Source organism: Trichosurus vulpecula, chromosome 9 (assembly GCF_011100635.1).
Source record: "Trichosurus vulpecula isolate mTriVul1 chromosome 9, mTriVul1.pri, whole genome shotgun sequence".
NCBI classification, from domain to species: domain Eukaryota; kingdom Metazoa; phylum Chordata; class Mammalia; order Diprotodontia; family Phalangeridae; genus Trichosurus; species Trichosurus vulpecula.
Window position 1 is genome coordinate 15,821,113 of NC_050581.1, and position 24,277 is coordinate 15,845,389.

General features: G+C 38.3%; 1 protein-coding gene and 1 pseudogene across 2 annotated transcripts in view; one reads left to right on the forward strand and one right to left on the reverse strand.

Annotated features, from left to right (window-relative positions):
• Positions 1–24,277, forward strand: part of DDX58 (DExD/H-box helicase 58) — a 76,484-nt gene that overhangs the window by 17,542 nt on the left and 34,665 nt on the right. The window contains exons 3-8 of one of the 2 annotated variants that reach the window (XM_036738156.1): positions 7,537–7,718; positions 11,061–11,208; positions 12,616–12,747; positions 15,962–16,069; positions 16,787–16,940; positions 18,599–18,857. In XM_036738156.1, coding sequence (XP_036594051.1) covers positions 7,537–7,718; positions 11,061–11,208; positions 12,616–12,747; positions 15,962–16,069; positions 16,787–16,940; positions 18,599–18,857 — 983 coding nt within the window. The remainder of the gene's footprint in view (positions 1–7,536; positions 7,719–11,060; positions 11,209–12,615; positions 12,748–15,961; positions 16,070–16,786; positions 16,941–18,598; positions 18,858–24,277) is intronic. The other variant, XM_036738157.1, reaches the window with a different exon arrangement.
• Positions 3,827–4,680, reverse strand: LOC118831002 (annotated as a pseudogene).

Sequence of the window (24,277 nt, forward strand, 5' to 3'; positions counted from 1 at the left end):
TGCTCTACTAAGGAAAGTAACTTTAAGGGGTTAACAATTTCACTTTAATCATGCATACAAATATCATTCATCAGGAGGAAAAGCCAGCACCCTGAACTTCAGAGCAAATACAGATGAATTACAGACAGAGACAATATAGACAGATGAAATCACAATTCAGTTAGCAGAAAAGAACCAATGGGTCTGGGTCAGCAAAGCTGAGGGGCAGTTGCAACGGCTTGCCCAGAGTCATGTGCGTGAGTGAGAGCCTCCAAAGGAAAAACACCAACCTTTGAATTTATATACCCTGTTCAGGGCCAAAGGGGGTCACAAACATGCGACTCAAACCCATGTAAACTAGGCTTTCTGTTGAGGCAAGCAGGTCATCAAAGACTCCTGATTTAATCAAAGAAACAAAGGCTAGATCCATCAAGGGAACCTGATTAAATAAGTTCTCCAAAAGAGAAAACAGTAAAAAAAAGTCCCAACTTAATTACTGATACAGTTACAAATATCATCTTTCTGTGTAGCAATGTAAACAAAACAGTTCAACTTTGGTGAGTCCCTTATGATTTCTCTTTCCTGTTTAGCTTTTCATGCTTCTCTTGCTTCTTGTATTTGAAAGTGAAATTTTCTCTTCAGCTCTGGTTTTTTCATCAAGAGTGCTTGAAAGTCCTCTATTTGATTGAAAATCCATATTTTGCCCTGAAGTTCTATACTCAGTTTTGCTGGGTAGGTGATTTTTGGTTTTAATCCTACCTCCTTTGACCTCTGGAATATTATATTCCAAGCCCTTCAGTCCCTTAATGTAGAAGCTGCTAGATCTTGTGTTATCCTGATTGTGTTTTCACAATACTTGAATTGTTTCTTTCTTGCTACTTGCAATATTTTCTCCTTGACCTGGGAACTCTGGAATTTGGCTACAATATTCCTAGGAGTTTTCTTTTTGGGATCTTTTTCAAGAGGTGATCACTGGATTCCTTTTTTTTTTAACTAATTAATTTAATATTTTTAGTTCTCAGCATTGGTTTTCACAAGAGTTTGAATTACAAATTTTCTCCCCATTTCTACCCTCCCCCCACTCCAAGATGGCATATATTCTGATTGCCCCATTCCCCAGTCAGCCCTGCCTTCTGTCACCCCACTCTCCCCCATCCCTTTTCCCTTACTTTCTTGTAGGGCAAGATAGATGTCTATGTCCCATTGCCTGTATGTCTTATTTCCTAGTTGTAGTTGTTTTGAACGTCTGCTTTTAAAACTCTGAGTTCCAAATTCTCTCCCTTCTTCCCTCCCCACCCGCTCTCCCTAAGAAGGCAAGCAATTCAACATAGGCCGCATGTGTATCATTATGTAAAACCCTTCCACAATACTCATATTGTAAAAGACTAACTATATTTTTTGCTCCTTTCTATCCTATCCCCCTTTATTCAATTTTCTTCCTTGACCCTGTCCATTTTTGAAAGTGTTTGTTTTTGAGTACCTCCTCCCCCTATCTGCCCTCCCTTCTATTGTCCCCCCTTTTTAATCTCCTTCCTCCTTCTTTCCTGTGGGGTAAGATACCCAATTGAGTGTGTATGTTATTCCCTCCTCACTCATTCCCCCTCACCTGCCCCCTCTTCCCTTCCTACAGAACTGCATTTTCTTGGCCCTTTTATGTGAGATAATTTACCCCATTCTGTCTCTCCCTTTCTCCCTCTCTCAATATATTTCTCTCTCATCCTTTAATTTGATTTTAGATATCATCCCTTCATATTCAACTCACCCTGTGCCCTCTGTCTATATACATATACGTATATATGTATATATATGTATGTATATATGTATATTCCCTTCAGCTACCCTAATATTGAGGTCTCATGAATTATACATATCATCTTTCCATGTAGGAATGTAAACAAAACAGTTCAGCTTTAGTAAGACCCTTATGATTTCACTTTCTTGTTTACTTTTTCACGCTTCTCTTATTTCTTGTGTTTGAAAGTCACATTTTCTATTCAGCTCTGGTCTTTTCACTGAGAATGCTTGAAAGTCCTCTATTTTAATAAAAGTCCATATTTTTCCTTGGAGCCTGATACTCAGTTTTGCTGGGTAGGTGATTCTTGGTTTTAATCCTAGCTCCATTGACCTCTGGAATATCATATTCCAAGCCCTCCGATCCCTTAATCTAGAAGCTGCTAGATCTTGAGTTATTCTGATTGTGTTTCCACAATATTCAAATTGTTTCTTTCTGGATGCTTGCAGTATTTTCTCTTTGATCTGGGAGCTCTGGAATTTGGCAACAGTGTTCTTAGGAGTCTTCTTTTTGGGATCTTTGTCAGGAGGCGATTGGTGGATTCTTTCAATTTCTATTTTACCCTTTGGTTCTAGACTATCAGGGCAGTTTTCCTTGATAATTTCTTGAAAGATCATGTCTAGGCTCTTTTTTTGATCATGGCTTTTTGGTAATCCAATAATTTTTAAATGATCTCTCATGGATCTGTTTTACAGGTCAGTTGTTTTTTCAGTGAGATATTTCACATTGTCTTCTATTTTTTCATTCTTTTGGTTCTGTTTTATAATTTATTGATTTCTCATAAAGTTACTAGCTCCCACTTGCTGCATTCTAATTTTTTTTTTTCTCAAACAGTCTTTCTATTTTGGACATGCAGTGTATTGCATTCCAGACACACACATGCCAGTCATCTGACAAGCTAACACATCTGAGGTTTAAAAATGAAGAGTTCAAACACATACACACATACACATGCCAACCAAGAGGCTGGTCAGATAGCATGGAAAGTTTATAAACAGTTATGTTGTATTTTGTGGCAGACAGGATCCTTATTCTTCTAAGAAGTCTAGCAACAATTCGATTTGTATAATGTATTTGTAAAAGGCTATCATCTTCAACTATATTATTCAAACTAGGACACAAAAGCTGGGATAAAGTGAGCGCAATGTTCAGACCTACCTACACACATGGATAACCATTAGACATTAGTTGCTTGGTGCTTGTCTAACAGGAGGCCTTTAAAAAAGTGCAGTACTCGAAGAGCAAAGCGAATCAATTCCCTTTTAAATACTCATGGCAATAAAAAACTTAGCATATATGTTAATAAAATCATGTGCAAAGAATTATCAAGGTGACTGTCTAATATAACCATAAAATCTTAAAGTGATTTTTTTCCCCCATAAACCTCTTTGGGCCTGTATATGGTAGCATAAATATTAACACAATTTAGATTCATTCTAGAAAAAGTTTGACTTCAGACCAAACTTATATTTACAAAACAACTACTGTCATCTGCAACAGTAGCTAACAAAGGCAAAGACTCAGTCCAGCTAAAGTGAACCAGGCTGTTGGCTACTTTTGCATTTGGCTTCTTGAAAAAGAAAAAAAAAAATGAAGCTTTTTTTCCTTAAAAAAAAAATTAAAATTGATACTAACTGTAAACATTTGTAGCTACAGGCACTAGACATCAGGTACCTCTCCTTTTATATGATTAACATCCCATTACATTCTGAGTGAAGTCATTCTGAACTTTACGATCATGCTAGAGTGGCTGCGTTGGAAAATGTCAAAAAGAAGCAAAATCACACACTCAAGAAAAAGCACTGGAATTAATTAGGAAATAAAATACTAGCTAATACAACTGACAACTGGATTCAATTTGCCCTTTGTGTATAGCTTGTATTGTTGCTGAGTATCCGATATGTGAAGTCTGTAATTCATTTTACTATTCATTACCCTAGGAGTGAGTAACTATTACATACCCTTTTACCTACAAGCATACCCTGGCTCCTCCATCTACCTTTCAGCAGGTAATCTCCTTTAAAGTCACAATACCCGAAGGACAACGTCTATAGCGAGTGGATTGTGAAACACAGACGTTTAGAAGCCGATTTTGCCTCTTGACATAGAGTAGCCCAGCTGGGCCTCATTGTTGATAAAGGACATGAGCCCCACGTAGGTCTCAATGAGAAGAGGACGCTCCAACACCAGCACGCCATTGGCTCAGCCTGGTAAAGGGAATTCCTTTTGGGCCTTCTTGATGGCTTGAATTAACAGAGCCTTGAAGCTTTCCAATTGGCAAAGAGATGCAATCTTCTCATCAGCATCTGCCATTGGATGCTCTATAAAAGTGGCATAAGGCAGGTTTGTGGACCAGGGATTCCAACGGTTTATGAAGGAGGGGCGGCTTTGCTTATCCCACTGAATTCGAATCCCGAAACCTTCTCGCTTATTCAGTGATTTAGGAGGAAACTCAAACTCTCCATAAGAAATGGTATCAATTGCATTTAATGCTATTTTAACCACCTGCTGGCACTGGAGATTAATGAAGTCATATTTACAAATCAGCAGGGATTGGTCTGTGATGAGAACCAGCCGCTCCTTTTCATTGTTCCAGTGGTCAACCTCGGTCAGCAGCCACACGCCCTGCACCTCTCCATCCTCTGTGGGCAGGACCACTAAACGGATCTCCTCTACAGCCTGTTCGATGGTCCCAGGCCGGAGCACGAAGTACTCCTTGACGCGGGCGCTGCGGGTGGGGTCGTGCACACTGAGAGGCCACAGCGTTTGGAGCATCGGGGTCCTGCCCCCAGCCCCGCCACCGGCCCGAGCCCAGCGCCCGGCGCCATCATGCACACGCCGCTGTGGATTGGGATCAGCGTCGTGGGGCTCGTTCCCGCCGAGTCCACCGAATCCCGCAGCTGCAGCATGGCCACCTTCACAGCCCTCGCCGCCTCGGGAACGCCGGAGTCTGCATTCTAATTTTTAAGGCAGTGTTTTCTTCAGTGGTTTTTTGGACCTCCTTTTACATTTGGCTAATTATGCCTTTTAAGGCACTCTTCTCCTCATTGGTTTTTTGGATCTCTTTTGCCATTTGGGTTAGTCTATTTTTTTAAGGTGTTATTTTCTTCAGTATTTTTGAGGTCTCCTTTAGCAGGTTGTTGATGTGTTTTTCATGATTTTCTTTCATCCTTCTCATTTCTCTTCCCAACTTTTTCTCCACTTCTCTTACTTGATTTTCCAAATCCTTTTTGAGCCCTTCCGTGGCCTGAGACCAATTCATATTTTTCTTGGAGGCTTTTGATATAGACTCTTTGACTTTGTTGACTGCTTCTGGATGTATGTTTTGATCTTCTTTGTCACCAAAGAAAGATTCTATGGTCTCAGTCCTTTTGCACTGCCTGCTCATTTTCCCAGGCAATTACTTGACTTTGTAGCTCTTTGTCAGGGTGTGACTGCTTTCAGGCTGGAGAGTGCTTTGTCCCAAGCTTCAGGGGTTTTGCGCTGCTGTTTTTAGAGCTATTTCTATTCTGGTGTGCTCTCCTGGCCTGTGCTCTGGTGTGAGTATAAGCACTCCTTTCTGCCATGTAACTCCCGGGAGGACTCCCTCTCCACAGCCACCACAAGCTCTGCCACACTAATGCTCCTGCTCCCCCAAGGACTGCCACCCCAGACTACAACCCAGATCCAAGCAGGGCAAAGCAAGAGAACCCTGCCTTAGCACCAGCAAAGAGATCCTTGCACTCCCACTCTGATCAGCCACCTGATTTCACCTACTGGCTGTGGGCCTGGAGCTCCGGAAGCAGCTGCCACAGCTGCAGCAACCTGTGCCGCCCTGGGCTGGGACTGGGCTGCGCACTTCTCTCACCCAGGTCCAGCAGTTTTCTTGCTGACCTGCTCCATTGTCTTTGGCATTTGTGGGTTGAGAAGTCTGGAAACTGCCACAGCTCAGTGATTCAGGGCCCTGAGGCCTGCTCCGCCTGGTCTGCTCCCTCCTGGTCTCTTCTGCTGTGCTCTGCTCCCAGCAGGGTGCGATAGACCCTTCCCAGCTACCATCCTGGCTGTCTTGGGCTGAAGACTTGTTTCACTCTGTCATTTCATGTGTTCTGTAGCTCTAGAATTTGTTTAGAATCATTTTTTATAGGTGCTTGGAGGGATTTGGGGGAGAGCTCAAGTGAGGCCCTGTTTTCATGCCACCATCTTGGCTCCGCCACCAGTTTCTTCTTTCTAACAGATATCTGAGTAATATAATTTAGTGGCTGGTAGGTAGTAGTTTAAAGGCACAGATCTCTAGCTTTGGTTTGTTACAATAACTCACATTTATGTTGTATAGAGAATACTTTGTGAACCTTAAAGCATGGCATTCCCATTTTGCAAATGAGGAAATTGACAGTCAGAGAGATTCTAGGACTTGCCCAAAGAATACAGAAAGTAAATGACAGATTCTGGGCTGGGCTGGAACCCAGTGCTTTTTTTCACTACACCACACTGATTTTGATACGTTCATTAGAGCATAAGATCTGAGGGTCAATTTTGATTCCCTTCTGAGCAAATTGACCTAACTCTTGTCTGTAGCTACAGACTAAAATCTCCACTCTGTCTTGACAAGGTATACAAAGGGGAATGGGAGGAGAAAGTAGACACTACTGCTGACCCAGGGAACATGTCTAGAATCTCATTCAGCACAGTGCATAGCACATAGTGCACTTACTAAATCCTTGTTGATGGATGGGTCTGGACCATTGTCCTGGGATATAAGTCAATAAGTGCTTGCTATGTGCCAGGCATTGTTGAAAGTATAGAAATTACAAAAGAAAAAGAAAAATAGTCCCCGTCCTCAGGGAACTTATATTTTATTAGTGGAGACAACATATGCATATATACAAAATATATTTGAGGTAGTTTGGGGGAGGGGGAAGGTGCAGGCAGCTAAGGTATAAGAAAAGTTCTCATGTAGCACTCACATTGAACTTGGAAGCAAACCAAAGATGAAGAGGGAGTTTATCCCACTCAAGGGGTGGGGGGCAGAGGGGAGGCAGAGAGAGCATGTTCATAGTCATAGAGACTAGAGATGTTTGCGGAACATTGAGGAGGCTATTTGGCTAGAGTTTAAAGTTCTTAAAGGCAAGCTATGTATAATGATTCTGGAAAAGTAGCTTGGAGCCAGTTTGTGAAGAGATTTAAATGCAGAAGTTTATATTTGACCTTAAAGGTAATAGGGAACCACTAGAGTTTATTGAGCAATGGAATGACAACCAAAACTGTGCCTTGGTAACATCACTTTGACAGCTGTATGGAAGATGGATTGGAAAGGAAGAAATTTGATGCAAGGAAACAACAGGACATAATGTTAGAAGCCAAAATCCATACCCCCCACCACCACCTAATTCATGATATATGTTTTAAAGTGTCAGAATTTTCTTAGCAAAGAACAAAATACAAAAACACCCAAGATCTCTGCAAAAACAAGGGGAAAAATATACTACTTTTCTTTGTAGAACTGGGAGACCAGGGATGTGGAATATTGCATATACTCCCAGAAGTCCTTTTACTGCTATACATCCTTGCTAACTGCTTATACCTTTTTTTGTTATGAGGAAAGGCCCTTTTGGGGGAGGGTCAAGGAGAATGGAAAGAATTTTTGGAAATGAAGGGGCTGTAAAAACAAAAGATAGCCACAAAAAAAATTTATTCTCCAAGTATGAATTTACAGGTGAGGTTTTGAGTCAAAAACAAGTTTAACACACAAAACTTAGATGTCTTATTTTCTTCTGTCTTTTTTCTAGGTTATACTGGGCTTGCTGAAGCTATTCAAAGTTGGAATTTTCAAAAGATTGAGAAGCTAGAGAAGCCTAAATTGCTTTTGAAAATTTTACATAAAGAATTTAAAGATAACATTCATGCAGACATCATCCTTCCTAGAATTTCTGAGTGCCTAATAAATCAGCAGTGTGAAGAGATCAGACAGGTACAGCTCTTCAATGCTAAGACAAACAAAAAAAACCCAGTTTATAATTTTTTTTTAAAGTTTGAGAAGGGAAATTAATTTCTTAGGACTATGGAAAGCACAGAGAATTTAAAACTCTCTAAAGCTTACTTTATCTAAGAACCTTTAGTATCCTTGCCTACCTCAGAAGCAACTTAGAAGAAAAAAAATCTTTTTTTTTTTTTTTTGGAGGGGAAAGGCAGGGCAATTTGGGTTAAGTGACTTGTCCACAGCTAGTGTGTCAAGTGTCTGAGGCTGAATTTGAACTCAGGTCCTCCTGACTCCAGGGCCAGTGCTGTACTCATTGCGCCACCTAGCTGCCCCAGAAAAGAATCTTAAGTTGACATCTCCATCTAGATGTTCTATAGGCATCTCAAATATATGTCTCAAACAGAATCCCTTATTTTTCCTTGCAAACCCTCCATGTCTCTGTTTGCAACCATGGAGTCATCCTTGACACACTGACCCCCACCCCTTATGTCAGATAAGCTGCAGGTGTTGTTGCTTCTTTCTCTGTGGTTCTTCTTAGTCCCCCTTATTGTCATTAATTTCTTATTCAAATTAACAGTAATGATAAAAATAACTTCTAGATATTGCATTAATGTTTACAAAGTGCTTTACCAAAATTATCTTATATTTATCCTCTAAGTAACCCTGTGAGGTAGGTGCTATTATTTTTCTCTTTTTACAGATGAGGAAATTGAGGCAGATGGAAATTAGTTAAGTGACTTCCCTGGTATCACATAGGATAGTAACTATTTGAGGTTGGATTTGAACTTGTACCTTCCTGACTTCAGGTCTTGGGCTCTCTGTGGTGTACCATGTTGTATACCCTAAATAAAATGTAAGTTATTTGAGGGCAGAAGCTGTTATTCATTTTGCCTTTGTACCCCCAGTACTTAGTATAATGTTTGGCACATAGTAGTCATTTAATAAATATTTGTTGGATTGAATTGGATCAAATCAATATCTATACCCTCACCCTTTTGGTTATGTCATCCAACTATCAGTGAAATAACTAAAACTAGAGAGGAAGAGGGAAGAGAAGAAGCAAATTCATTCAATTTATGAAATGAATATAGCATTTTTGATAGACTTTTTTTCTTTTTAGATTTTTTTATTTTTAGTTTACAACACTCAGTTCCACAAGTTTTTGAGTTCCAAATTTTCTTCCCCTTCCTCCCCTCCCCTTTCCCCCCCAAGATGGTATGGAATCCAATATATGTTCTACATATACCTTCTCATTAAACTTATGTATACAATAGTCAAGTTGTAAAGAAGAATTATGACCAATGGAATGAATCATGAGCAACAAAACCAAAAAAGAAGAGAAAAAAAGAAGAGAAAGAGCAAATAGTTTGCCTCAATCTGCATTCAGACTCCGTAATTCTTTCTCTGGATGTAGATAGCTCTTTCCATCATGAGTCCTTTGGAGCTGTCTTTGAACCTTGTATTGCTGAGAAGAGGCAAGTCTATCAAAGTTAGTCATCACAGAAGCAATATGTCTGTGGTTGTGTACAATGTTCTCTTGGTTCTGCTCCCCTCACTCAGCATCATACCATGTAGGTCTTTCCAGGTTATTATGAAGTCCATATGTTCCCCATTTCTTATAGCACAATAGTATTCCATTACATTCTAGATGGACATTTTTGTTATTATAGTGCTACTGTTTATACATTGTTAAACTACTACTACTACTACTACCACCACCGCCACCACCACCATTACCACCACAACTGCCACTACGATTACTACCACCATTAAGACAAGGCCTTGCATATAGCAGGAACTAAATAAATATTTGTTGAATTGAACTAAACTGTTATATATAGATAAGTAATTTTTAATAATGAATAAGTATATAATTATATAAAATAATAATGAATTATGTAAACTATATAAAAATTATCTGGATTATCTAAACAAATAAATCATAATAATTGCAATTAATACTATAGTTTATTATTAAAAGTCTCATTCCATTTTATCAGAATGTAGGTGGGTTGGGGATAAAGTAGGAATTGGACCATTTCTAAACACAAGTGAGAAGTGATGCTATGTGGTTGGAAAGACAGCTTAAAGTCAGGGAGTCTTGGGGTCATGTTTTGGCCTCTGATATAATGTCTCATGATTGAGCACAACTCATTTATCCTCTTAGGATCCTCAAGCAACTCTCTAAGATTCTAAGTTGCAGCAGTTAATTGCTGCCTTTCATTGGCAGAGGGGTTTCACCCTCATAGGGAATCAATCTCCTATACAAATAAAGTCATAGGACTAACCAGGAGCAAAGATTTTCTCATTCACCACTATTAAAAGAGTTATATTGCATTCTCAGATGTGACTTCATCAAACCTCAAAATTTTTTATCAGAGCAACACTTCTCTAATGTTACCATGAGATAACATTCATCAATGGATAAATTAATAATAACTGCCATTTATATAATGCTTTTTATTTTACAAAATATTTTGAGCTTATTTGTTCTTATTGAATTCTGTGTTACATTCTGGTTTTGGTTGGAGAATCATCTTTGCTTTTATAATTTGCTGCCAAACTTTTATAAACATCATTTTTCCCATAAATGAAAATAGTCTGTAATAAGAAAAATTATTTTGGGGGTTCTGTACTAATCATGTAATGGGAAAGACAAACAAATAAAAAAAACTGACCTAGATTGTAGTCCCAGCTATGTTACTAATTGATGTTTAAGCTTGGGCTAATAATTTAGCTTGTTTCAGCCTCAGTTATTTCTTCTGTGAGATAAGATCTGGCTAGATATTATAGGGTCAGAGATTTCGAGGTGAAAGGCTCTTTCAGAGTCATTTACAACCTCTTCATTTTTCAAATGATAAAACTGAGGTTCAAAGACTTGCTCAAGGTCACACAAGTAGAAATGGGCAAAGTCAAAAGTTGAATTGGAGTCCTCTGACTGGAGATCTAGCACTCCTTCCACAGTGCCACACTGCTAAAGTCCTCTCCTGCTTTGAAATTATGTGAACTCAATATTTCAATAATCCATGATATTATATACCAGGACTTGACTCTAAGCTCTTCCTTAGAATGTCAGTTTGAGAAATGGTACATTGGACTGAAAGCTGAGAAGCCTTCAAATTCTATTTTTTGGTCCTGGAATTAAGTTTCCATATATCCTTACATGAGTATTTCCTTATTTTCCTCATATCACCATCATATAAGATATTTTTAGAATCTTTTTTACCTGAGAACTCATGGAACCAAATTAGACTGTCATAATCTAGCAGTTGTCAAGTTGGTGTTCTTTCATACATGGCTTAAAAAAACTTTTCAACAAATTCTATTTGCCAGGTTCAAAACAACTTAGGGAATATTGCTGGTACAGAGAAATTGGTTGAATATCTTCTTCGATCAGACAAAGAAAACTGGCCTAAAGTGCTGAAGTTGGCTTTAGAAGCTGAAGAATATGAATTTAGTAAGCTGTGGATCCTGGAGGAAGGTAGAGTGTCACAAGGCAGATTGAAATGGGAAGTGGAAGGATACTGGGAAAAAAAAAAAACTTTGACCCCCCCCCCCTTTTATGCTTCCTCATTTCTAAATACAAGGGCAAACAGATATGGCTATCTCAAAGAGGCTGTGAAATGATATTTTGGGAATTTAGTAGATACTAACCCACATAATAGTTTGTCTCTGACTGAACCCTAGAGGTGAGCAGGGGTTAGCTTGTCTTGGTATGAAATAGACTGAATAGGCCACATGGTCTCAAAGGATTAACTTGTCAAAACTCATTCTGACTCATTCAAAACTGACTGAGGTGTTTTTTTCTTTTGTTTCCTTTTTAAACTTGAATTTTGGTAATTGGTATAAGCTAGAATTACGTCCTAGGTCTGAAGAACTTGAGGAAAATTGAACCTTTTTTGTGACCAATCTGGAGCTCAGATTAACTATACTGATTGTGATCTTTTGAGCTGATTTAAAAAATCTGAACACATCTCCCTTGAAGATCAGACCTTTGTTTCAGAGATTTAATTACTTGACTAGTAGTCTTAGGGGCCATATTTCTAAACTTAACTTTGCCTCTTACTTGGGCAAATTACTTACATTGTTTGCTCCTCAGTTTTCCCACCTGTAAAATGAGGAATAATATTTCCCTTGTGCACATTCCAGGTTTATCATGAGCATCAAGTGGGATAATGTATGTGAAAACTGTTTACTGTAAATTCTTCACAATATGATGTTATAATTATTACTTTATAAATCTGCTGTTATTATTGCATTCTCAAAAGATCCATGATTTTTATCACTCTCCAGAAATGTAGATTACATTCCATACATGTCATATTAGACACTATGGCCAAAAACATTCATCACTTGGTAGCCAATTTTCTGGTGATGTCATGATAGTGGTAGTGGCAATTATCAGAAATCCCAGTCTAGATTTTCTTGGACATCTTTGATTGTAAGTCTAGAAATCGTTTTCATAGGCATATGCTTTCTTGGTGCTGGAGTTATTTAGAAACAGATATTAAAAAGGCTTGTCGAGTCACATTAGAATGAGTTATATTATGGGATTCCAAACACTGAATGATTCTGATTTAACCTGAAGAATATGTAAAGGGAGTAGGTGTGAGATATCTAAATATTCAAAGCATTACCGTGTTTTAAAAGTTAAGAATACTTCATCTATTCACCTATCCATTTATCAATCTGCCTGTGTGGTATTAACTGGATGAGTGGATCTTTCATATTACTCTTCCCCAGGATCATATTATCATCAATCTTCTGCACAAACCTGCATTATCCACCCTAAATGTCCCTAAAAAGTTCCCATCAGCCATCTTAAATTCCCTAAAATGATGAGATCAGTTGCATTAAGATTCTAAAAATGTTCATTGGCCTTGTTCAGATACAAATGGAACAAAAGATATTGAAATGGGAGCCTCCCAGGGTGAAGAGAGTGGAGTGTCTGCGATGCAGATATATTACAAAGAAGAATCAGAACAGCAAAATTTCAGTGAGAATTCATGTCTGCTTCCTGGTATGCCAAGTTGTTTATTCTTCTAATCAATGACACTGTTCTAAAAATTTACTAATGAAGTATGATTGTAAATTTCTTTAACTTTGCCAACAGGAACCCAACTCTAATCTCTATTCCATAGGATGACTCTTTAGATATTTAAAGATAGCTAACTTATTTGCCCTAAGACTGTCTTCTCCAGATTAAACATTCTTACTTCAGCCAATCCTTGTGTAGTACGTTTTTTTTAAATTCCTTTATTCCCCTGGTTGCCTTCTTGTATATGCATTTCAGCTTGTCAATTGCCTTCCTAAAATGTGACTCTCAGAATAAAACACAACACTTCATATGTGGTCGAATGACAGCAGAGTATAATAGGACTATTATTTCCCTTGTTCTAGACCACTTATTACTTAATTAATTGACTAATTAATGCAACTTAAGATCATTTTAGTTTTGGGTGGAGACTTGTTAAAGTATTAATTCATTTAAATTAATAGCGCAACTCAAATTTGTTAATTCAACTTAAGATTGTATTAGGTTTAGGTGCTTGAGGGGGATTTGCTATATTAAACTTTTGATTCATTGAGCTTTCAATTTATTAAAAAAAACCCAGGTCTATCACATACATTGTTGTTTGGTCATGTCTCTCCTATCCTGTCCTTCTGCCGCTGACTTTTTGGAACCTACATGTGGTACTTTATATTTATCCCCATTAAGCATCTTATTAGATTCAGCCCATCATTCTACCCTGTTGAGATATTTTTCGACTTCTGTTTCTGTCATACAACGTGTTAACTATCCTTCCCCACTTTGTCATCTGTAAATTTGATAAGCATGCCATCTGTTCCTTCATCCATAAAATGAATAAACACATTGAAGAGCCCAGAGCCAGGGACAGGACACCAAGGATGTTGCAGCAAAAGAAAAACCTTCGTGCTAATGTTAATCACAAGTCTTTGGGTTTAGTCATAAGAACTTTAGAGGTCAGATCCAAATCCCTCATTTCACAGAAAAGGAAATTGAGGCCCACAGGTGCTGTGTCTTACTCTCTGTCACAAAGCTGAGTAAGCATCTGAGGTAAGAGGTCTTCTGCATGTCATGTCCAGAGCTCTATCTTTACTTCAGTGTCATCTAAGCAATACCTAAGTACACCTAATTCTGCTATGATCTAGTTCACATTTCTCTTCTTTCTTCTTAAGGATATTATTAAAGACTGTTTTAAACGCCTTGTCAAAATTTAGATATACTAAGAACACTACCTACAAGGATTTGGGCAAAATGTTAGGGTTGATTGATAGAACTTTAATAGAAATTTTAATGGATTTTAAATTTTAATAGGTTAATAGAAATTTATATGCTTAGAAGTGATAGTCGGTGAGGCTATGACAGTGGATAAGATGTTCAAGAAAAAGAATATAGAGAAAAGGAAGAGGAGAGACCTTTCAATAAAATATATTTAATTTAGGAACCTATAGTGACTCCAAAGATGACAAAGCATATGGATACTCTGGAGGAAATCTTACTTGCAGAGGCTGAGTAAATCCCCTACTGATATGTTTCGACTCCATGAAAACTCAGCCGTCTTATGAGAATAAGTAATGATGAATTATCACTAATAAGTCATTAGGGTATGTAAATAATTAAGCTTGTGTTTATACTTTATAGCAATGGAAGAGGAAAGGGGAATTGTGAGTGGATATGGGGATGACTCTATGGGACCTACTACATGTCTGCGAGTTTGGGAGACATGCTCAAATGTTGTTTTATTTGGAATATAGGAACTGAGGCTTAGTTGTATTTTAATAAACATTGATTTTGAGTTAACTTTTAGAGCAAGTTACTTTTCAGTCTATAAGAGCCAAAAGAATCTTGGGGAGAGTAGTGATTAAAAATTCATCTTATTTATTTCTTGTATTAAACCTATCTTATTTTTTATTTATCTTATTAGTCCCAGAAATACAACATTTTCACAATTCAGTGAGCAAATGCCTTAGCTGATAAAGGGGAACACATTTCAAAATTAATTAACTTGGTTTACATTTATGGACAGCTCTGTAACTTGCCATTAATAACTCATGGATATGTTAAATTCTTCTTGACCTATGTTGACCTATCTAGCATGATGTAATAGATAGAGAGTTTGCCTTAAGCTTAGGAAGACTTGGCTTTAAGTTCTGCCTCTGACAGTATTCTAGGCCAGGGTTTCTTAAACTTTTTCTACTTGAGACCCATAGTTTAAGAAGTGCTTAGAGCAACTTCCTAAAACTAAAAGTTGCAGAGAAGGTGCCACCCATACCTGGAAACTCCCTTTACCAGTGAAATCGCATTTCACTAAACAGCCATCATGTGTTTGTTATCCCTCATCCAGATCAATGAAGCTACCTCTTCAAGCTTGATCTCAAAAGATATTGCTCTTCTTGGCATATGCCCTCCCTGCAAGGTCCTAAGATCTGTTCCTTAAGAACAAATCATTTATTTGACTTTTACTTTTTTCCCACTTGCCACTGACTTGATTGATCTCCCTGTCTCCCCCATCTTTCCCAACATCTAACCATGTGACTCCTTTACTCAACAAACTCTAATGTCTCCTTATTACCTCTGGGTTCCAATATAAAATCTACCATTTGGCATTTAAAGCCTTATACAAACTGGCTTCAAAATATCTTTCCTTTCTTATTATGTATTACTTCCCTTTAGGCATTTTGTTATCTCTCTAAAGCTGCTTTCCTTATAAAGCACCTTCTGCTTCCTAATCCTATGCCTTTGCACAGGCTTCCTAGAGTGGTGTTCCCTTATTGCCTCTTGTCTCTTAGAATGCCTAGTTTCCCTCAAGGATCCCTACCTCTTACATGAGGCCTTTTCAAACTTTTCCCTACTTCTCTCCAAAATTATTTTCAATATGTTCTGTGCACTTATTTTAATGTACTTAAGCATGTATATGTTTATGGAAGCCCCTTGATGGTAGGAACAGTTTGATTTTTTGCCTCTGTACCTACCATAGTACTTAATAAATGTTGGTAGATTGATCCTCGATAATTGAGGGCTGAAGTGGCTATGGTTAACAAAGATACAGAATTCATGATGAAAGCAATGTATGGGACTTGCTTGGAGTCCTTGGAAGGAAGACCTTATGTCAATAGGTCCTTTCCACTGGAAAAGAGATGTTATGATGAACATGGAACTACTCCTTAGAATAACAGATGCTTACTCATTCTATGTCCTTGTCTTACAGAAATGCCTGAGAAGCCACTGTATAGCCCACTAAAGCCAAGGAGTTACCAGCTGGAGCTTGCCAGTCCTGCTTTAGAAGGAAAAAATACGATAATATGTGCTCCCACTGGTAAGCCCACCTCCATCGTTTCTGCTCCCCATATAAGGGAAAAGGTTGAGACCTGCCCATCTTCCCTTCTCGTGCTTTTTTGAAAGGACTGCCATAAAACATATATGGTCCCAATTATTGTAATCCCAAGGTATTTTTGTTGTTATTGCAATTTAACTTTGTTAATTCTGCTTAAAGTTGTATTAGTTTGAAGTCAAAGACTGTTGTGGAAGATTGTTCTGGACACCTGAACATAGGTGTGAGTATTCCTTCCACCAATACAGATTGCAACCTCTCCATTCCTAAGTAGATGGTCTTTATGAGATTCTGTAGCCCAAAAAGGAACATAACATGGTCACTGACCTTTTTAATGTCGAACTTCTCAGGTAACTTAAGCTAGTCCTTGAAGGACAGATGTAGAGGCCATTGCCAGACCCATACTTGGGAGCCTTTCCAGCTGGTATGACATGACAGAGCTTGTACTCAAAACTAGTCTAGACTTCAGGAACATAAGGTTACCTACATATGATGAAGTAGAATAGTATAACTTTAGTGGGGTGGGGGGGAAGGCGAGGCAACAAGAAGGATGGACAGCATTGGCAGCAGCAGTAGCTGCTATCAGTCTAGCAGATTTAGGGGAAGGCAACAGATTATGACTGTTGACTGAATTTATGGATGAAGAAAAGACTTTTTAAAAGTGACCCCTTTCTCTTATTTTCCTTCCCTCTACATGAAAAGGATGTGGGAAAACCTTTGTTGCACTTCTCATATGTGAAAATCATTTAACAAATAATCCAGCGGGACAGAAAAGGAAGATTGTCTTTTTGGCTACTCAAGTTCCAGTGTACGAACAGCAGAAATCTGTGTTCACAAAGCACTTTGAAAGGCTGGGGTAGGTATAACTGTCAGCTCAGCTTTTATTCCTTGTTTCATGTGAGTGCTGCTGTTCTTGGAAGGGGCAATACACAGCAGTAGATTTGAAATCAGGAAAACATAGGTTCATATCCTGCCTCTGACACTTACTGGCTGTGTGACCTTGAACAAGTTACTTTACCTTTTCTTCATCTGTTAAAATGGAGATAAAAATAGTAACACCTGCTTCAAAGGTTGTGAGGTTAAAATGAGATAACATACATACTGTACTTTACAGACCTTAAAATGCAATATCAATATTAGCCATTATTATTTGGAAGTATCAGAGCATTCCTCAGATTTATTCTTTTTTTAAGTTTTTTTATTTAATATATTTAGTTTTCAGCATTGATTTTCACAAGAGTTTGAATTACAAATTTTCTCCCCATTTCTACCCTCCCCCCACTCCAAGATGGCATATATTCTGGTTGCCCTGTTCCCCAGTCAGCCCTCCCTTCTTATCACCCCACTCCCCTCCCATCCCCTTGTCCCTTCCTTTCTTGTGGGACAAGATAAATTTCTACGCCCCATTGCCTGTGTATCTTATTTTCTAGTTGCATGCAAAAACTTTTTCTTTTTTTGAACATCTGTTTTTAAAACTTTGAGTTCCAAATTCTCTCCCCTCTTCCCTTCCCACCCACCCTCCCTAAGAAGTCAAGCAATTCAACATAGGCCACATGTGGATCATTATGTATAACCCTTCCACAATACTCATGTTGTGAAAGACTAACTATATTTTGCTTCTTCCCAACCCATCCCCCTTTATTGAATTTTCTCCCTTGATCCTGTCCCCTTTCCAAAGTTCAGATTTATTCTTGAGGCATTATACTACTTGTAATTTTTGCTTGAGAGGCAGTATGGCATTATAAGTGTAGGTTGACACTGGTATAGAACAGAGAAACCATTGGCAATTTAGCTAATGCTTCAGTGCCTTAGGCAACTCTCTAAAAATACATGTTAGCCAAGTTGCTGAGATATACCAAGAGAAGAAATATTCATACTGGGAGTTCTACACAGGTATGAAATAAAACATTCAGACCAGATCATGGTCTGCCTTAAGTTGTACCCAAAGTGTTAGATAAACTAGAAATCCTCACCTCTCTGGCCAGATCTTTCCAGATGAGTAAGCAATTTGTGCAGACATAAGCTTGACATGTCAGACATCATATTTCAGTCCCATACCTTACCAGTTGTCTTGACTCTGTTTAGCCATGAGCCTCCCGTAGTATTCTTAAATAGTTAACATACCTTCAAATAAGAGCTGTTTGTGCCCAGGTAATAACGGCTTCATTTGGCATCAGCCAACCCAGCATCTCCTATTCCTGATCCCCCACTCTTAGCACATTGGGTTTAAAGGAGAGGGATAGAGACTGGACCTGTGACTTCATTGGGATAGAATGCTCATAGGTGAAGAAATTCCCTCTGCCAATTCTGTTTGGTACCTTCCTGACAACTCAATTTTGTAGAGTTGCCTACAATCTTAAGAGGCTATGTAATTTGCCCAGAGTTACCCAGCCAACAGGTGTCAATGCAAAGATTTGAGCCTATGTTTTCCTGGCTCCAAAGGCCATCTCTATGCAGTATGCCATGTTGCTTCTAGTTGGGATTTTTAATGGAAAAATCTCCATCCTTTCCCAGGTACAAAGTCGCAGGTATTTGTGGAGAAATAGCTGAGGATGCTCCTGTGGAACATGTTGTTGACAAGAATGATATCATTGTCCTGACCCCACAGATCCTTGTGAACAATGTCAAAAGTGGGACCATTCGATCCCTCTCTGTTTTCACCCTGATGATCTTTGATGAATGCCACAATACCAGCAAAAAGCATCCTTATAATGTGCTCATGATCAATTACTTGGATCAGAAACTTGGAATATCAGCAAGCCCACTGCCTCAGGTATGTCATGAATAAAATTAATTGTAGCAGGCTCCCAGGGGCAGCTATCACATGTTACAATAGGAAGAGTTACAATAGAAAGAGCTCTGGAGTCTGAGGGCCTGGATTAAAATCCTGCTTTTGACAGGTACAACTGGACAAATCACTGAATCTTCCTGGGGCTCCATTTTCTCATCTGTAAAATGAGAGGGTCAGTCAGCAAGCATTTATTAAGTACCTACTATGTGCCAGGCACTGTGCTAAGTAAGCACTGAGGATATAAAGAAAGACAAAAGAAGTCCCTGCCCTTGAGGAGCTCATAGTCTTTCTTAGCTAGTGGACTGGACTAAGGTAGCCTCTGAGGTCTCTTCAGGCTCAAGATCTATGATCTTAACTCCTCAGTGATAGGAATATGACTAATACCACCTTTCTTTTAAGTGACAGTTCTGATTTTCTTTGATGTGTCTTTCTTGTGTGTCAGACCTGAAGTGCTAGCAGTTGTTATTCTTGTGATTCTTATAAAAACTATTATTTATAGACAGTGTGGTGTAATCTTCAGAGAGGCAGCCTTGAAATCAGAAAGACCTGGGTTCAAGTCCTTGTAGTCACTTAACCTCCATGTGGCAGCTAGGTTGTGTGGTGGATTGTCAGGAAGTCCTAGAGCCAGGAAGACCTGAGTACAAATCTGGTCTTAGACATTTAGTAGCTGTGTGACTCTGGGAAAGCCACTTAACCTCTGCATCAATTTCCTTTCCCAGGTACGAGTATTATATCACCTTCATCCCAGAGTTGTTTGGAGGATCTAAGGAGATAATTTTTGTAAGGAACTCTGCAAAACTAAAAGCATTATTTAAGAGCTATTATTATTATAGTTGTTGTTGTTATAGTGCCCCAGGAAATTCTTCAACCATCAGTTGCGGAACAATTGCCAGTATGCTTTGGCAATGAGGTGGTATAATTGATAGTTATGCACTTGGACTCAGGATGACCTCAGTTTGAATCTTGCCCTAGACACTTACTAGGCGTGTGACCTTGGACAAGTTGCTTAACCTTTTTCAGCCTGTTTCCTCATCTTTAAAATGGATAATAATAGCACCTACTTCACAGGGTTTTTGTGAGGATCAAATGAGATACTGTGTAAACTGTGAAATGTAAAGTACTCTATAAATGTTAGCTATCATTGTTAGAGGGAGTTTCCTCACCATAGAGCTTCCAATACAGGCCCCCCACTGTATGTCACAAATTTACAAAACTCTTATATGTATAGCACTTGACTTTGTTTGTAGAATGTTGTCAAGTTCTCTATAAAATTTTTCTACATCATTCTCTGCAACACACACTGGCACTTAAACAACAATTCTGATCTGTTTCCTTTTCCTCGTAACACTTCAAGGCAAGATGGCCAAGTGGCCCCCATGAAGTGGCTTTCTGGTTGCCTTTTAGTGCCCCATGAAACAAACACTACTAGTTCATGTGCTTATAGATCTAGAGCTGCTAGGGAGGGACCTGAGAGGCTCTCTCTCATTGTATTTAATTTTTTCTCTAAGGAGTTTATTGATATTTTACAAACTGGTTTAAGATATAAAGAATATAGAAGATGAATGAATGGGAAAGCGTTTGTTAAATACAAACTATGTGCCAAGTGCTGGGGAGCGGTCCCATTGTTTTACAGAGGAGAAAACAGGCCTAGATAGGTTAAGTTGATTTGTCTGAAGTCACGCAGGTAGTAAGCATCAAAGCTAGAACTTGAACCCAGGCCCTCTGCCTCCAGAGACAATGCTCTTATCACTGTACCACACTCCCTCCCTATTATATCACTACTCTAAAGAGAATTGGTGAACCTTTCTATTCAACTGTAAATTTTTTAATATCTTCTCCTGTGCTTTAGAGCAGGGCTGTTCAAAATGCAGCCCGCTGGTTGCGTGCAGCCTGCAGTGCGATGAAGCCAAGCTACTGCAGAGCTCTCACTAAAATGGCAAGTCAAAATATATTGTCTATTGTTTCAATAAAAACCTAAGGTTGGACAGCACTGCTTTAGAGCAAGAACATCAATGTTTATTCCTCCCATAGCATGTGAATGTTTTTTCTTTTCATCACTGGATAAAGGTTTTAAATTGAGGATCAATATTTGAATTACATATTTAATGTTGGTAGATATGCTAAATTTATAGATCTACTAAGTTAGCATCCTCTGCCCCCTCCCTCTTCTCCCTTTTTGCCACTATTGATGTATAAGCAGAAGGGAAGTGCCCAGATGGGATTAAGAGCTAATTTGTACTTTATCTACTTTCATGGGTTGGCTGTGGCCAAAAGATTCATTACTTGGTGGCAATTCCGCTGGAGGTACTTTGGTGGATAATAACTGAGGAAACCATCTTAGCTATAAGATTTAGTAACAAAACAGGCATAATATCTGGGTCAGTGGATTTTCCAATCAGTCCAAAGACCCTGAATACAAAGTGAGACAGATTTTTATATATTAAAAACAAATAAGACCAATTAATTAAAAGAAAAGAACCAAAATACAAAATTAGATAATCTGATTTCTAATTGGAGGAAAGATTAGTAACTTTCCAAGTTGGGAAGGGGAGGATGAAAAGATGCAATTAGGAAAGAGGTGGCCCACTCTCCTCCTCCAAGTGTTTGTATTCAATCAAAGGAACATGGAAACAATAGCTGATTGACCAGTACAGGGCCAGTTTTCAGATAAGACTGATAGGTTGTTCGAGATGTATATTTGTGAGAAAACTTGCATCAATCTTTGGATCTGACTAGATTTTTGGTGAGCATGACTTAAGTCCTTAGTTAAGGTTCTCTGAAAAGCAGGTAGAGGTGGTCTAGCTTCCCAGACATTCAAGGTTCAAACAATACAATAATACAATAAACAACAATACAATAAAGTTATATCACAATTCCCACAGTTGAATAAAGTTTTCTCGCAAGACAGACATTGGACTAGACCTATAATTGAATGGAAAAGGAACTGAGCTAGTTCTAGAATTAAGTCACAAGATAGAGTCAGTGTTGGTTTACTCAATTCCCACAATATTTGGGCTGATCCCAGACAATGGCTGAAACAGTCTGTTGCAGTCACCATGTGTGAAGCTTTTCTAAATGCTTCAGGATCTAATGCCTGTGTTCTGCTAGCATGGCCCTCAAAAATTCAGGCTTATTTCCATACCATAATGATGGAGCTGAGGAAAGCTTGAGTGTAGGCGGGCTAAACTGGACCTCTCAATTTCATTGATGCCAGGTGAGGAAACTCTTGCTACCAAAGTAGGTCAGCACCAACTCAAGGATTCTTAACCTTTTTTTGCATACCATGAATCCCTTTGACAATCTGGTGAAGCTGATTGACTACTTTTCAAAAATGCAAAAAGTAAAATACATAGGATTGCAAGTAAAGCCATTATATTGAAAAGTTATCAATATGTGTGTATATTATATATTATATGATGTAATATGGTATATATTTGTATATACATACATACATACATACATATGTGTATACTCACACACAACCCACACAAGTTCAGAGCTTCTAGTTTAAGAGGCCCTATCTTAGACAGTTGCCCAGGACAGTGAGAGGTAACCCCCCAGATTCATACAACCAGTGTGTGTCAGGGGTAGGATTTGAATCCTCGTCCTCCTGGGCTCTGAGGTTGGCTCTGTTATTGTGAGCCCTTAAAATTGTTCTTACCTTCTTCCCAAAGATGATCTTAGTATTTTGCACAGAGTTGGTATTTCATAAGTGTATGTTGAATTGAATTTGTTGACTTTTTAGTCAAAAATAAGTCAGGCTCTATGGTAGCATCTCCATTTTATAGTTGATGAAAGCACTGAAAAAAAGTTAATGGTAGACCTGGGATTAGACCCCCAGGCCAGGATTCTTAGGTAGTCACATAACAGTTTATTCAGTAAATGGCATGCTTGATGAATAACTAGAATTAACTCACTTAGTACAATGTCTGGCACATACTGGGTGCTATAAGAATGCTAACTATATCGTCATCATCATCAGTAGTAGTAGTAGTAGTAGTAGTAATACCATATATTGATATTATATAATTACAAGCTATGTATATATTATATATTCCAGTTATAATTCAGTTATCTCTCAGGTACTCTATCTTCACCTTATTATTCTAATAACTGGGTTCTCTCAAAACTCATCTCAAAACATCACCCTCTAAATCAGGAATTCTTGACATTTATTTATTTATTTATTTGCCATCACAAACATATTTGGAAGTCTAGTGAACCCAATACTACTGTGGTTTGTTCATTACATTCATAATGTTTCTAGGAGGCACAATGGGTAGAGTCCTGGACTTAGAGTCAGGAAGACCTGAGTTCAGATCTGGTCTCAGATACTTACAAGTTAACTCTTCCTGCCTCATTATTTGTAAATAGGTGATTAATAATAGTAAGATGACGTATGTAAAGCTCTTTGCAAACCTTAAAGTACTATGTATAAATGCTAGCAATTATTGTTATTTTTTATAGTGGGAGGAAATGTTGAATTCCAGTTAGAGGTTAGTGAAAATAAAGATTTCTTTTTTCCCATCAAAGTTCACAGACCCTTAAAAGCCCATTCACTAAACTGAAGTCTCCTAATTCCCTCAGTCACTAATGTACTTTCTCCACAATTAGCTTGTATTTATTTTACAAATATTTATACATGTATATGTTGTCTCCCTGAGAGAAGGTAAGGCCTTCAGGTGAAAACTATTAATTTTCTTCTTCATAATCAAAGTGCGTATATTAGGTGCTTGATAAATGCTTATTGATTTTTTGAATAAACTTGTTAAAATAGGTACAACATATTCTAGTGAAAAGAGAACATTGGGCTTAGAGCCTAGGCCCAGCTCTCCAATTAACTTTAGAATCTTTATGGAAATCCTAAAGAGTAAGCCCTAGAACTAAATTTTATATTAAAAACAACAGAAACATAAACAGCAGGCAAGATCTTGAATTTCACACCATTTCTGGTGCCTTCTTTTCACTTTGAAGTCATTTAATTTTTCCTGTGTGCACCTCTACAGCAGAGGTGTCAAACAGGAACTCTAGCAACTTACAACACTTGTGATCACAGCTGAACTAGATTAAAATGTAATTGGGAAATATTTAACAAAATAAATAAAAATACCATGAAACATAGATAATGTTAATATGTGGTTTTCCAAGTTAATATGGGGCAGCAGGGCACCTTTCAGTATCCCCGTTTTCATTCGACTTTGATACCCCTGTTCTACAGGGAGAAAAATTGCTTTAGTGGAAAGAATGCAGGACAGGGTGGGAGACCTTGGTTCTAATCATAAAGGAAATTTATTTTCCACTATTGAGTGTTTTTGTTTTTTTGGAAATTAGGTCATAGACCAAATTCTTTGCTGGCACCTAATTCATTCATTTATTCATTCAGCTTGTGTTTCTTGAGTGCC